The sequence below is a fragment of the Eleginops maclovinus genome, chromosome 19, assembly GCF_036324505.1.
Source record: "Eleginops maclovinus isolate JMC-PN-2008 ecotype Puerto Natales chromosome 19, JC_Emac_rtc_rv5, whole genome shotgun sequence".
In the NCBI taxonomy this organism is placed as follows: Eukaryota; Metazoa; Chordata; class Actinopteri; order Perciformes; family Eleginopidae; genus Eleginops; species Eleginops maclovinus.
The window spans coordinates 3,813,973-3,828,243 of NC_086367.1; the positions used below are offsets into that span (position 1 = coordinate 3,813,973).

General features: G+C 35.6%; 1 protein-coding gene across 1 annotated transcript; it reads left to right on the forward strand.

Moving 5' to 3' along the window:
- Positions 1-7,780: 7,780 nt before the first annotated feature.
- On the forward strand, positions 7,781-13,983 carry dnal1 (dynein, axonemal, light chain 1). Its single transcript, XM_063908212.1, has 8 exons — positions 7,781-7,818; positions 8,856-8,894; positions 9,140-9,249; positions 10,573-10,628; positions 10,726-10,781; positions 11,177-11,303; positions 12,335-12,475; positions 12,575-13,983. The coding sequence occupies exons 1-8, from the start codon at positions 7,816-7,818 to the stop codon at positions 12,622-12,624; spliced, it is 582 nt and encodes a 193-aa protein (XP_063764282.1). The 5' UTR covers positions 7,781-7,815; the 3' UTR covers positions 12,625-13,983.
- The last annotated feature ends 288 nt before the right edge of the window (positions 13,984-14,271 follow it).

Consider the following 14,271-nt stretch of genomic DNA (forward strand, 5'->3'; position numbering starts at 1 on the left):
TAAAAATATGTTTTCTGATTATAAGATATTGAATGATAAGATATTTCTAACATCACAGATAATGTTAATATCATCTAAAAATCAGACTGAACAACACTACTCGTTCTATGCACAGACAGAACTACAATTAAAGTACTGGATAGAATTGTAAGCTTAGAAAACTAAAACTAATGTATGTGTAATCATTTATATAACAATGACTCAGAATAATTGTTCCTCCAGTTAGAAAAACATCATCTTAAAAATAGATATTCCATATTCAATATTAGATCAACACAAAGCCTTTCAAAATACATTTTCGGCTAAATATTGCTAATAAAAAGTAATTGATTGAGTTAATTTGGTACAGATCAGTTGTAACATTTACAATGATACATTTATCTATGAATTCAAGTTTTAAGAATGCTTAATCCTTCCTTTCCAGGGTTTGCGTTTTCTTTTTGAGATTGTTGTTAACAAATCCTTTTCAGATTTTGAAATGACATTGATTTGATAAACTTTACTTCTTTGACTTTGACTGCAATGAAACTGCATTGATTTGATTTTTTATTTTGAGCAAAATAAACATAATTGTATTCATAGGTGGCACTTCAGCCTTACAATGTACGCACTGATTGATTTTAACTGTAGCCTGAGTTAAGTAATGTTAATGATATACTGACTAGCTAACAACTATGGCTCAGTTTTGATTTATAGATTTATAGCTTTAAAGTAAATAAATAAGTAAAATGATTAATGATAATCTGATAAAGATAAACGACAACAAATAATTAATGATTAAACGTATTAAAACTTTAAATGCTCATGTTATTATGTAACTGAATTTAATGTATGTTCATCAGTGCGCTTTATTAAAGATGCTCCAAAACACTGTTGGCAGGTAGTTTTTATTGTGACTGGTGCGTCAGTCATTGTGATTGAATGCTTCAATCTTGAATGTGTTGATACTGTGATGCAAAACAATGTGAAGTAGAATGCCTACAACCTTTCTGAAGACTGTCATTTTTACAAGTCCACACAAATGTATTATGAGATTACGGTTTATTAAGTTATCAAAATTGATAAAAAGAGAGGAACTGTTAGGGAATATTTTGTGTAAGCTTGTAAATCTTTAGCTCATTCGCATCTCTTCTCTCTGTCCTCCTCTGACCTGGCTCTACGGCCTTGCAGGTGCTGTTATCTTCATTAAGGAGGCGCAGCCTGGGCTTCCAAAGCCTTGTTGTTCCCACAGTGGGTACAAGCTCAAGCTGACCTAAGGCTTTACTGTTTAGGGACACCTAGCGCCAGTTTATCTGGACACAGATGCTCCGGTAAACACCTTATCTGTGACCTAGAGGACAGTTTAAGTCAAACGTATTGTCTGAGCTTGTTTAGTCTGGCGTTGGAAGAATGTTGATTATCCATTTGGAACTAGTTAAAACCTCTTCCTATTGTCGAGATCTTCAGAATTGGTTTGGCAACCACTGTGGCAACTCGTGTCTACAGTACATGTCTTGTCAATTCTCCGGCCGTAACTCTGAATAAACCCAACAGTGTTTTGCCATCAAGTTCCTGCTCTCCAGTGTCTCTCTGAGTTTCTTCTCCATTGCTTCAGAAGTTTCCATCACACCTGTAGTAACCCTAACCCTAACTGGCTGAAGTCTTTATAGCTTCAACAATTTGTTGCACCCTCTGTCAGAAAAACTTGACCCATCTTTGACGCACATGGACCCACTTGTCTGTCAAACTGTCTTTATACTGCCTGGCCCTTCAAGACCCGCCCACTCCACACACAACCCGAAGCAGTCACTTAATATGTAACATAACCCATTGGCTACCTTAAAGGAGCCAAACACTTGGACAGTTGATGTGCAGAAGTTATTGTGTTTATTTCTTATTTGCTTGAGCTCAATTCTTGAATGATTTGTCAAAACAAGTTCAAATCTCCCACATTTAGTTGGTTGTTCACAATAGATTTTATTTTTTTAAAACTCTCTGAGTTTAGTCTCAGTGAAGCATTTTGTTTTAGCTATCAAATTCAAAATGATGCATTCACTTATTAAAATCTGTCAGATATACGTGTACTGCATATCCCATATATAATATATTTTCAAATGGTGTTATGTACTGTGATGAAAGCTTGAAGATTCATCTCTGTATACATGACCTATAACAAGGCTATAAAACCACATTCTCTGTGTAGTAACACATGTGCATATCCCTTTTCTGTGTAATACAGTAGTGTACAGTTTTCACGGTCACATATCTTTAGATTACCAACGCTAAGCTAAAGGTGGCTAATGTTCAGCGTGATGATGTTTAATATTTAGCCACTTTTTTTCACCGGTAAGGTGTTCACGGATGTCTTTCATGTAACACAACAAAACCTGAAAATCTTGTTTCAGAAATTTGATCAAGAACCTAAACAAATAACCGCTTTTGTCAAGATGAAGGATCTTGGAAGTGCTAAAATGCTAACTTATTTCTAGGTTTGGAACTCATTTCTTGGTCACTCTATAAGTAGGATTTGATGCTTATAGATTTTTTTTAAAGTGAGATACCAGTGTTAGCAGACATACATTATCCCATCAACAGTTGCAGCAATCTCAGATTAGACAATATTAAGACTGTTTTAAAAAAGAAAATTCATTTTCCATCCACCCAGCGTTTCTGTGAAGCGCCTCCAGCTCTGAAAAAGGTTTTTTATCTCTACCACCATGATTGTAACAGACTTGAATTAGACCTCAATTAGACTTCATGACTCCAGCCGGATGCACAGAGTCAGTGCACCCTGCTCTTCACCATTAACAAACTAAATACAAAGTGTTAATTAGTTCTAGATTAAGCCAGTTGACTGTTTCCCCCTGCTTCCTGTCTTTATGCTTAGCTAGGCTAACATTCCCTGACTCTTATTCCAGGTGTATACATCTGGATGTTTTCCCCAGAGGAGATTTAGCCTCTCCTCCTGACCCTTTCTACTTCTTCGTGTTAGGAACCTTTCTCCGGTTTGAATGTTTGTGTGCACTCTCATTTCCATCCATCTATATATTCTATATTTTCGCCAAGCTGATTGTCTATACAGGAATTGTAAAATGCCTCCTTCCTCAGTTGTTGTTTGTTAGGCTTCAACATTTTCTTGCTTTTGTGATCATTGACTTGACCTTACCTGACTGAATCAACAGTCTTCGAAACATGTCTCCGAGGTGAAGCCTGCTGTTAAATATTCACCACTAATGATATGGTCAGAGCAGGAAATGACTGTGCAGCTTTCTGCAAACCTAAGCCTTAGGGTTCAGTTTCAAGTTATGTCTTAAGAGCTGCTCATACCTCTTCTACTGAGTTTGGGTTCTGTTCTAGTTGCTTTCCTGGGCTAGTTTGATTTGGAGTTGGTTCAACTTGCGAAGCCAGATTGAATTGCGATAATGACTTCAACTGTATACTTGTGGCTTTTAGTATGCCACTAGAGTTCAGTGGCTTTAGCTTACCGCTAGAGTGGTATGCTGCTCATGTTCCACCGCTGTTCAACCTACCTTTGCGAGTCCTAGCTGCTTCTTGAAATAAGTAATTTACTGTTAGACTGTTTCAACAGTAACACCCCTTGATGCATATTTCACCCAAAATGTATGGGGTTTTTTTTCAGTTGTATTTGACATTGTTTGGCAACATAGCACCTTCAATGAAGGATTGTATTATGTGAAGCACACTTTAATGCTGCTGTTAAAAAAGACTCACAAAAGCAATGATAGCAAACCAACGGGTAGTCATTCAAAGTGGAGAATAGTTATATGTCCCATGTATGCTTAGTTAATGTTCCATGACATTTTTTAAGATATGTGTGGTCACGTTCTAGCCTTTTTTTTTTTGTACTTGACGCTACTGCTTTTGAAAAAACGTTCTGCCTTTGAATTGAACTTTTGTTGCTAAGTATTTCCCACCCAAGTGTTCCACGTATGTGCCGCTCAGTTCTCGGTACCGGCTGAGTGAATAGTTGGTGCTCCAGTGGAACCAGTTTTTGGGGCCCAAAGCTTTGCTACAGTGGAAAAAGAAAAATGGTTTGCAATCAGGCGCCGGCACCGTACCGATCCTGCGAGAGTGGAAAAGGGGTACCAGTGGCTGCATCTAAATACACTTCAATGTCATTTTGTTAAAGAATGGGAGAAGGGGCATTATATGCAGTGTTGGAACGTAACAAAAACGTATGGTACTTTATTAGTATATTAATACTTAGTACTTCAATAGTATTTTACATTATTATGTTAGTATTAAACTACCCAGCAGTGTACAACGTAATACAATTTCAAATAAACCACACCTTTACCAGCAGTAACAAAGTGATGAACTCATTAATGCTTCAATAACTATAATATAATAACTCATTTGTATAAATGTTCCATACTACATTATGAGTACTTCTTGTTCTTTTGGTATATCTAATACTTTGTTCTGATACAGCTGTCACAGACCTTTTGCACTTCCATTGCATCATACACTGATGGAATGAATCAAAAGGAGATTGATCAAATATAGTTTTGACAAGAAAACACAGAATGTCTCCAGCTTTGCCCGAACCTACGAAATGTACACTAATGATACACAATTGTCAAATGTTCAGACACTAAACAGGCAAAATGAAAAAGAATATATCATCTCCCCCTTCAGTTGGTCTAGATACTAAACATGTTGACGCTGTACTCATCAGCTCTAGAGTTGCAGTTGATGTATTATGAGCGGTGTGTTTTGGTCTGTGTAACTATACACTGTCTGAGTAGCCTTCGGGTAACGGTGAGCTCACTTCTTCCCCTGACAGCGAGCAAGGTGTGTGTGTGTGTGTGTGTGTGTGTGTGTGTGTGTGTGTGTGTGTGTGTGTGTGTGTGTGTGTGTGTGTGTGTGTGTGTGTGTGTGTGTGTGTGTGTGTGTGTGTGTGTGTGTATGTGTATTCTGTCTGATATCAGGCATGTGCAGTGGTGGGATGTAATAAAGTACATATACTCAGGTACTGTACTAAATGTGTAAAGTAATTCCATTTCATCAAGATAAGATCAGAAAAGATGTACTTTATTGATCCCAAGATTCTTTTTATGTTGCAGCCGCATTCAAAACAAGGCATTGTACATAAGTTGTAAGAAATAAAACAGTGGCATTCTAAAATGTAAAACATCTGAAAATAGAAATAAACCGGCATTAGTAGAGTAGAAAATATACAATTGAAGATAAAACATCTATAAAATATCAGACAAATGAAACACTGTTGAAGGGCCTGCTGCTTTATACTTCTACTCACTTACAAGCCAACGTCTTACTGTATACTCCACCACATTAATATGACAGCCTCGGTAACTAGTTACTTTACAGACCCCGATTATTAGCTAATATGAAAAATAAATAAATCTTCTATAAATAACCATTCTAGGTGAAGATATCCAGCATTTGGATATGAAGTCATTAAAGGGGCCCTTTTGTGCTATTCGGGAGTTACCTGTCTTGTTGTGTGTGATATAGGTTTAAGTGCATGTAAATGGTCTGCAAAGGCTACAATCACTGTGTTCCCTCCATAGGGATTTTCTCTCGAACACACTCCCTACCCAGACCCTGAAGTCTTCACATTAAAGTCTGAAGTTCAACAAATCTCATCATTTCACAAACAGAGACAAACAGATCATAGGGTCATCCTTAGTGGATGAGCAATGGCACTACATGAAAGGCTCTCAACATGCTTTAATGCACGCCATCGTGAGAAAGGATTATATGGTATCATCAGATTATATGCTACTGTTGAATATACATTAGTTTTATTGCGGCTTAAAAGGTTAAAAGCTAGTGTTAGTAGGCTTTCATTCTGGGTGAAGGGCCTTTAGCTAAATGTTATCACGAGAATATTAGGGTATAACAAATCAGAAAGGTATTTAAGAAATCTATTGTAGAATGTTGTCTGGCATATTTGTTTGTACTAAGATTAAACATCCCTAATGAAAAATAGTGCAATGTTTTTGTTACCATATGTAAGAAGTGAAAGTAATCTCTGTGGTGTCACAGTCCATTGATTTTTGGCCCACGGTTTTGGTTTTGAAGCCTTGTTGTTGCTTTGGCCTATTTTATCTTGACATGAAAGCATGTGACCATTTTTCCTTTATACATAATACATTTATGATTATTACTAAGAATAATACTAATTCACCACTGTATATATCTTAGTACAATTTGCATCTTTCTACTTTACATTTTAAAAGTTTATATCATATTATTTTATCTTTAATTGGATATTTAACACCTTATGTGTAATAAAAATATCGTTATTTTATTTCATTGTATAATTTTACTGCACATTGTTATTTTAACTTCCTATGTTTATATACACATTTGAATTGGACTATTTTCTGCTTTATTCATCTGATTTTCCCAATAGGATTAATAAATTAATCTGAATTTCATTCTGATTACATTTAGATTATTGTCATGATTATGACCCGTATACAGGCTACTTTCATAAACAGTGAATGAGAGTGTTTTGGTAATTGGAATAACAGGTAAAGATTTAATGAAATCTCAAGAGTTGATTCAAGGTGAGAGAAAGTCTTACAGAGCCTGAGAACAGATGTGATGTGATTCTGAAGTGTACCACATGGGGGCGGGATTGCAACGCTTTACAGGGATCAGCTGCAGCAAAGCGTACACACCCCGAATACAAAAAACAAGTACATGAACTATTTCAATATACTTTTAATACTTTTATTGATTGCTTGATGCACTTTTGCATTTTGGATGTAAAAAATATACTTTTCAATTGACTATATTTTTATTTTATTCATATTACTAGCTACTTTTATAAATAAAAGTAAATGATGTGATGAAGTACTGTGTTACTTATCTACACAGGGTATCTGAAATTACAACAAACTACACCATTAAGGTTATGTGAAATGTATTTGTAGGCAATAGTATAACATCTATAATAATGCCACAAAGGGTCATTTTCAATAATGATTACTTTTACTCCTGATAGTTTAGCTGATACTTCAGCATGCAGCACTTACAAAGGTTTGGTTTGTTGAAACTAATTTACTTGGCAGAATTCTTGCCTTTTTTGAGTTTCTATCCTCATGGTTGAATGCACTTATTGTAAGTCCCTTTGGATATAATAAGCTTCAGCTAAATGACATATGTAAATGTAATATACTTTTATGTACCACAACAATCCATTCAGAACTCTGACCTTTGATGCAGTATTTTAACACCATAGTATTTCTACTTTTACTAAGAATTTGAGCAATTATATTGCTATATAACATTACCTCATAGCAGCCATGGCTGCAGTGTGCTTTTGTGTGACACAGACACAGAGTCTTACTGTTTGCATGTGAAAGGGCTTCCCTATGGGACAATGGAATGCTTTATTTGTATCCCTTTCATCCTTGTCATGCAAAACATCCATATTCTGTCAGCTTGTATGTCAGACAGGCTTGTACAAGACAGGGCTATGTACTAGTGGGTGCCCATTTCTCATCAAAGAGCGTGATAACATAATTTAACTTACTTTAATATACAAAATGTATTCTTAAAATTCATAATCAGAATCAGAACACTTGATTTATACAAGAGGACATTGTGTAAAATTATGATAAAGGGTGAGAAACACTTCTTAGTAAATACAACCACTACTGCACTACCTGAGATAACATCATCTACAAAGCGCTATATAAATGTGATTTATTATTATTATTATTATTATTACAAAAGTAAAAGTAATGTCATGGTAATCTGCAGTTACATTAGTTAGAATGCGCATGCGCAGTTTGTAGGCTGCCTGGCAGTGCCATAGCAACCAGGGTAGACATCAACATGGTAAGTCTTTTGCGTTGTCCGTTCATTCTTCGTCGCTTTTTCGGATAATATTGCACAGTTATACGACTCTAACTATATCGAACTTCCTGAACATGCAATTTCCTCATGTGTAAAACCTAAAGTCAACCTTACACGCACCGTTGTCGTCACTGTTAGCTAATATGGGCTTTAATTAGCTACTTGGCTAACCTTATTGTCAGTTAACCTCACGTTAAATAACTAGCTAACATCAACTCTGCGCTAAACGGGTTTGTATGTCTGTGTCTAAATTGCAATTATTCCTACTGATAAAATGTATTATTGTGAGAAAAAACGTTGGGACGTTAATGGCTACTCATTGAGAATACCTTTAAAAACAACAAATGAAAATAAGCATAAAAACAGAGTGTATTAAAAGCCTGACTTGGTTCGATGTAGAGCTGATGCTAGCTTATCACAATGTACTGTTTGTCCCCACAGTATAACCAACTTTGCATACATATTATGCTAAGAAAAAGCACATTTTGAATGGTAAAAAAGTCAAATAAAAGGGATCTGCTTTTTCTAAGGTCCACAGGTATGAAATGAGATTCATAATAACACAATTCAAATCATTTTCTGTGTAAAAATCTAAAAAGGCAGGGTAGGAGGACTTCTCGTTATTCTAATCCTTTGAAATGAATTGTATTTATACTACAATTACTGCTTCTCATATATCTGTGTCTATATCTTATCTATTTTAAACCAATGTTTACTGATACATTTTTTTCTGACCATTTAGTAGTAAGAGTTGGATTAGTTTTTAGAGTATTTGGGGCTTTTAACTTGTACAGTTTCTGTACAATATATATAAACCCTCTCCATTGTGTTAGTAATATATATAGTAAATACTCTCTCTTTAGCAGTCCAAAGCTTTGGATAGCTTGTTGGGGTGTCTCATTTCACATATCTCCATTCTGTCTCATGATAGTACTTGTATTTTTACCTTTGACCTAATAAATGAATAGATATGAATTTAGCCTCTGCCTGTCTAACTGGATGTGATGTTCTGTCCCCAGGCCAAAGCAACGACAGTGAGAGAAGCTCTGGCTAAGTGGGTGAGTTACATAAACACGGCGGAAACCCACTGCCGGAATACCGTGAATGAAGTACTGTGTAACAGAATCACTGGACTGTGCTCTGATCAGTGTGTAGAGTCTGTTGTGTAGTTACATGATTGTAGTAAAATATTTGTGACTGTCTTTTGATCTGTGTGTGTGTGTGTGTGTGTGTGTGTGTGTGTGTGTGTGTGTGTGTGTGTGTGTGTGTGTGTGTGTGTGTGTGTGTGTGTGTGTGTGAGTAGGAGGAGAAATCAGGGGAGAAAGCGAGCGAGGCTCAAGCCATCAAACTGTATGGTCAGGTTCCTCCTATAGAGAAGATGGACGCCTCCCTCTCCACACTCACAAACTGCGAGTGAGTGAGTCCTGTAATCCTACAATTTTAACACATTGTACAGGTTCATATGTACGAATATAATAACGTATATTTACACATGTTCTGCACTTAATCATAACCTGTACTTTACCTGAGTATGGTCTTTTTATGCTACTTTATACTTTACTGCACTACGCTTTGGTAGTTGATTACTCCATAAGATGGACCTTTAATAATCCCCGTAGGGAAATCACCTGTCAAGGCAGCAACAGAATAAGAAGAAGCACAGATATTACACATGCGAATTACAGGAATAAAAGGAATAGAAGTCAAATAAAAAAATAAGAAATAAAACAAAATAAGAATAAAATAAAATAAGAATAAACATCTATTAACAATACTAATTGAAATAACAACAGGGGTTAAACTGGAGGTAAACTACGATCCGGTGAATGTACATATATACAGATATGTGAGCAGAACAGATATGTTAAATATATATATATGTAATGTATACTACATTTATCCGACAGCTTTAGTTACTTTAGATAAGATTTCGATTATTTGCTATACAGATTTTAATTATTAGCTAATTCTAAATATATATCAACTATTATACAAACAAACTATGATGTATACATATAATGTAGGTAACATATCCATTAGCAGTAGCATACATAGTATTTAAGGTTTGCTCTAGCTGTGATGAACACATTCCTGCATTAATTGTCATATTTCAGTAATTTAATATACATGATTATGAAATGTGCCATATTTAAATACAATGCTTTTTTTGTGGCACTTGTAGGAGCCAATTAGCCCTCTATATAAGTAGGAACTAAAATAAGATAAGATAAGAAGTACTTTATTGATCCCAATTTGGGAAATGTTTGCGTTCCAGCAGCATAAAAGACAAAGCTTTGTACACAGTCAAATATAAAGAAAAGAAATAAACAATTCAAAATGTAAACATCTCAATAGAAATAAAATGGCATTTTAAAAGTAGAAAATATACATGTCGGAATAAAAAAAAATATATATACAGTATACAAACAAAATATAAAGCAGGATATTATGTGTACAATGTAAAATATACTAATGTTGGTTTACTCAGGTTTTGCGGGAAGGGTAAACAGCTTTGGATATAAGTATTTTCGACTAGAATTGGAGATTCCACCTTTATTGAATTTATTGAATGAAACAAATGTCCAAACAGGCGACTGACTTTTCGGGGGGTTAACAGTATTTTCAGTTGCAGATCAGTGAAGAGCAACAGTAGCTGATACAGCGAATGTGTTTAATCACCAATGTTTTAAGCAACTTTGAACATTTTGATATGTAATTGTACTGTATCCTCCACAGGAAGCTCTCTCTGTCCACAAACTGCATTGAAAAAATAACCAATCTCAATGGCCTGAGTGAGTACTGCATAAATAGCACAAATACAAATAACCACACAACATTCACAGGTGGAAATCTGATGCACTAATGAGATCTTTTGTGTTTTTCTTCTAGAGAACTTGAGGATATTGTCATTAGGGAGAAATAATATTAAGGCCCTTACTGGGTTGGTAAGTTACATATGAAAAAGAAACTGTTCTTGCTTTAAAAAAATATATATTTCATTAAAGTGTTTCTGCTTTTTCTTCCGAGCCACACTGAAGAAATAGGGGGCAGCATTTCACCTCTAATACATATTTTACAGATGTCAGTTATTTAAAAAAAGTCATAATACTAACAAACACCAAGGCTAAAAATATGCTTAGTTCCACTAAAGTGCTGAAACTCTGCGAGCCAGTCATGACACTGCTCTTTGTGGCTAACGTTTCAAATGGAAATGCTGCCATATCTTTGACATTGCACCTTTGAGCGAGTTTCACTACATACACATGCTAAATACAAACTCTGAATGTACTGTACTGTATATCCTTTTGCATTAATTGTGTGTGTCTGTGTGTGTGAGCAGGAGTCAGTAGGGGAGACCTTAGAAGAGCTGTGGATCTCCTATAACTTGATAGAGAAACTTAAGGGCATTCAGTCCATGAAGAACCTCAAAGTCCTCTACATGTCCAACAACCTGGTCAAAGAGTGGGGTGAGCTACATTTATATTCATAATCGAAACATAATGAAATTGTAGCTTCATGGAACATTTATGAAGGGACCTGTTTCAGAAATGTTTTCCTTTATTATTTTTTTTATTAAAGAGAGTCATAAATAAGTTTCACATTATTTTTTAAATCAACTTGAGCTTAATTTCCCTGCTGAATGTACCATATCCACTTTATATTTTGTGGGGAGGACTTCCTGTATCCAAACTCACTGTGTTACCTGCTGTTAAAAGCCCAATCAAGGCTAGTAAAAGTTTCTAACTTCTTAGCAATGGTCTTATATTTTTGATCAAATTTCAAGTCATTTATTGTCATTATACAACACAGGGTTGCACAACGAAATAAAGTGCAGTCAATTGTGCTACACACAAAGTAGATTACAGAACAGAGCTTAAAGAGCAGTCGCATTGCTGAATTGCTTTGTTGCAATTTGCAAAAAGGGAAATTTAAACAATGGTAATTTCTTGCTGGAAGGAAAATATGGCTAGCATCTTATAAATTCAAACATTTTCCATCGACTTTGACGTTTGAGCACCAAGCATCACTGATGTAAACACAGAGTCCGCCTCTCTTCTAGTTACAGCATGATCCTGAGTACCATGATAAAGTCACGAAGTACTGCAGAGTGTCTTTCTCCTGTCACATCAGCCAGTAGCATTCTTGGTAGTGTAGTAGCCTTACAGCTCCTAGCTTGGTTAGCTTAGCTCTTAGCTCTTTTCCTCTCTTCGTGGTCGTTTGACCTGCAAGTGTAGCTCTCTGGAAGGATGGCTGGAAGATGCCTTAGGCAATGATCGTGTCAAAGTCTGCTGCACTTATCCAATCACTGCGCTTCTTTCTGAAATATTGATGGGTTTGTCCTTGTCTCAGGTATAGTATGTCTAGTTAAAAATAGATTAAAAAGTGTAGCTTTCACCAACCACTGCACCTACAGGGGCTTCCATAGCCATAGGCATGGATCACTCCGGTATATTTGCTGGTATAATTTGTTATATGATGTCTTTTCTGTGTTGTATAGGAGAGTTTGTGAGGATAGCTGACCTGCCCTGCCTGGCAGACCTGGTGTTTGTGGGAAATCCTCTGGAGGAGAAGCACTCATCTGAAGGGACCTGGATGGACGAAGCCTCAAGAAGACTTCCTAATCTGAAGAAACTAGATGGTAAGACTGCTTCAGCATCAACACAGTGGTGCAGGAATGAGTCATAAACCTGGAGTAAGCATTCTAGCTGGCTGATTAATGTTCTCATTTTTATTTCAGGAACCCCAGTCATCAAACAGGAAGTGGACGACGGAGATGGAGAAAGCTGAGAAGCGAAACCATCTGATAACCTAGAACCACCTTTCCAAAGAGTCTTCCCTTTTTAAAGTTTGTAATGGTTTGTCATAGTGTTTCCTTTACACAAAACAATTTTTACAACAGCACACCAATAAATTCACACATGTAAGTTTTAGAATTACCAAAAAATTGTTAAATGTTCAATACCTACAGGTTTGATGTGACGTTATTCAAAGACTGAAAGGTTTTTTTGTCTTATGCACAATAGCAACAGCGCAGTTGTTGGCAATAAAAACCGTTAGTCCTTCTTCTCAAACAATACATATTCAATATACTTTAGAAATAAAAATAAAAACATAAAATAGTGCTGGTGATGAATAAAAATGACGAATTGGAGAGAGTCTTGACACACAGAAGCCATCCGCCGCATCATTTTGATAAACTTTATATATATACAGTATATACTGGGAATTATACCCACATTTTATAATGCTATACAAATCTGGATTTTTGGATTTACTTTAAAAACCTGTAGGATGTTTTTTTAAACTGAAAATTGACTCTGGAAATCAATGGCACAGAACTAATTGTGGGCCCAAAAACACTTTTTACTGTCCTTGAGTTGATATGCATCTCTATGTACCTCTAGCAAGAACTAAAGCACAATGTAGCACACACGCACGCACACACACACACACACACACACACACACACACACACATACACACACACACACACACACACACACACACACACACTAGTGAGTAGAGACATTTGTGTGTATCAGATGTTGATCAGGCAATACTATTAGCTAAATGCTGCTCCCTCCAGAGTACATCTATGGAGAGGTTGCCAAATAAAGCTAGATATTAGCTCTATGCTACATTTACATCAAATTGGACATACAGTATCATACTGTTTTTTCTAATCAACCTTCAAGAATATGCTGAAATAAGGGTGTATTACCAAACTCACTTCTCATATGGTTATCAGTAGTACAGTAGCATTAAAGTAGCAGGTTGAGTATTTACTATGCTTCTCATAGGATTTAAAGGGAGCATATACATCTACACCTCCACAGACTTTCAGAGTAAAAACTCACACGACCTAAACACATCCACAGCTCAGTTTTTACTGTGTTTAAGGGCATGTAGTGTCTGTCAATAATAGCTGAAACTGCTATATTTTTAGGCTTCTTTTTCGATCAATACATTGTTCTGTCCCTTGTGATACCAAGGTAGATGTATGTAGCATGTCCTCATTATTTACATTACACATTGTCTGTGTAACTTCATTTTCATGTTTGAGATTATTTAAACAGGTTTGTACATACAATTGGAAGATGCTTTTTTTTCATGATTTTGATTTTTGAAATAAATACTTTTGAAGTATATCTGTTGTGACTTGATAATATATGATAATTTAGTATAGATACATTGACTAGCTAGACTAATGGATAGGAAAAGCAGATACAGTACTAAAGCAAGAAACGTCATGTATTGTTTTTATAAACCATAACATTTATTTCCAGATGTGAAGTTTTTTTTTTATTTGACCTCTAGTACAGGCAGAGGGCAAACCTAATTTAGATTTCAAATTAAACAGGTTTTTATTTTTTCCCAGGCATGAATATATATAAATTACTTTTATTTGTACACAAATATTGCACAGAATTGTTT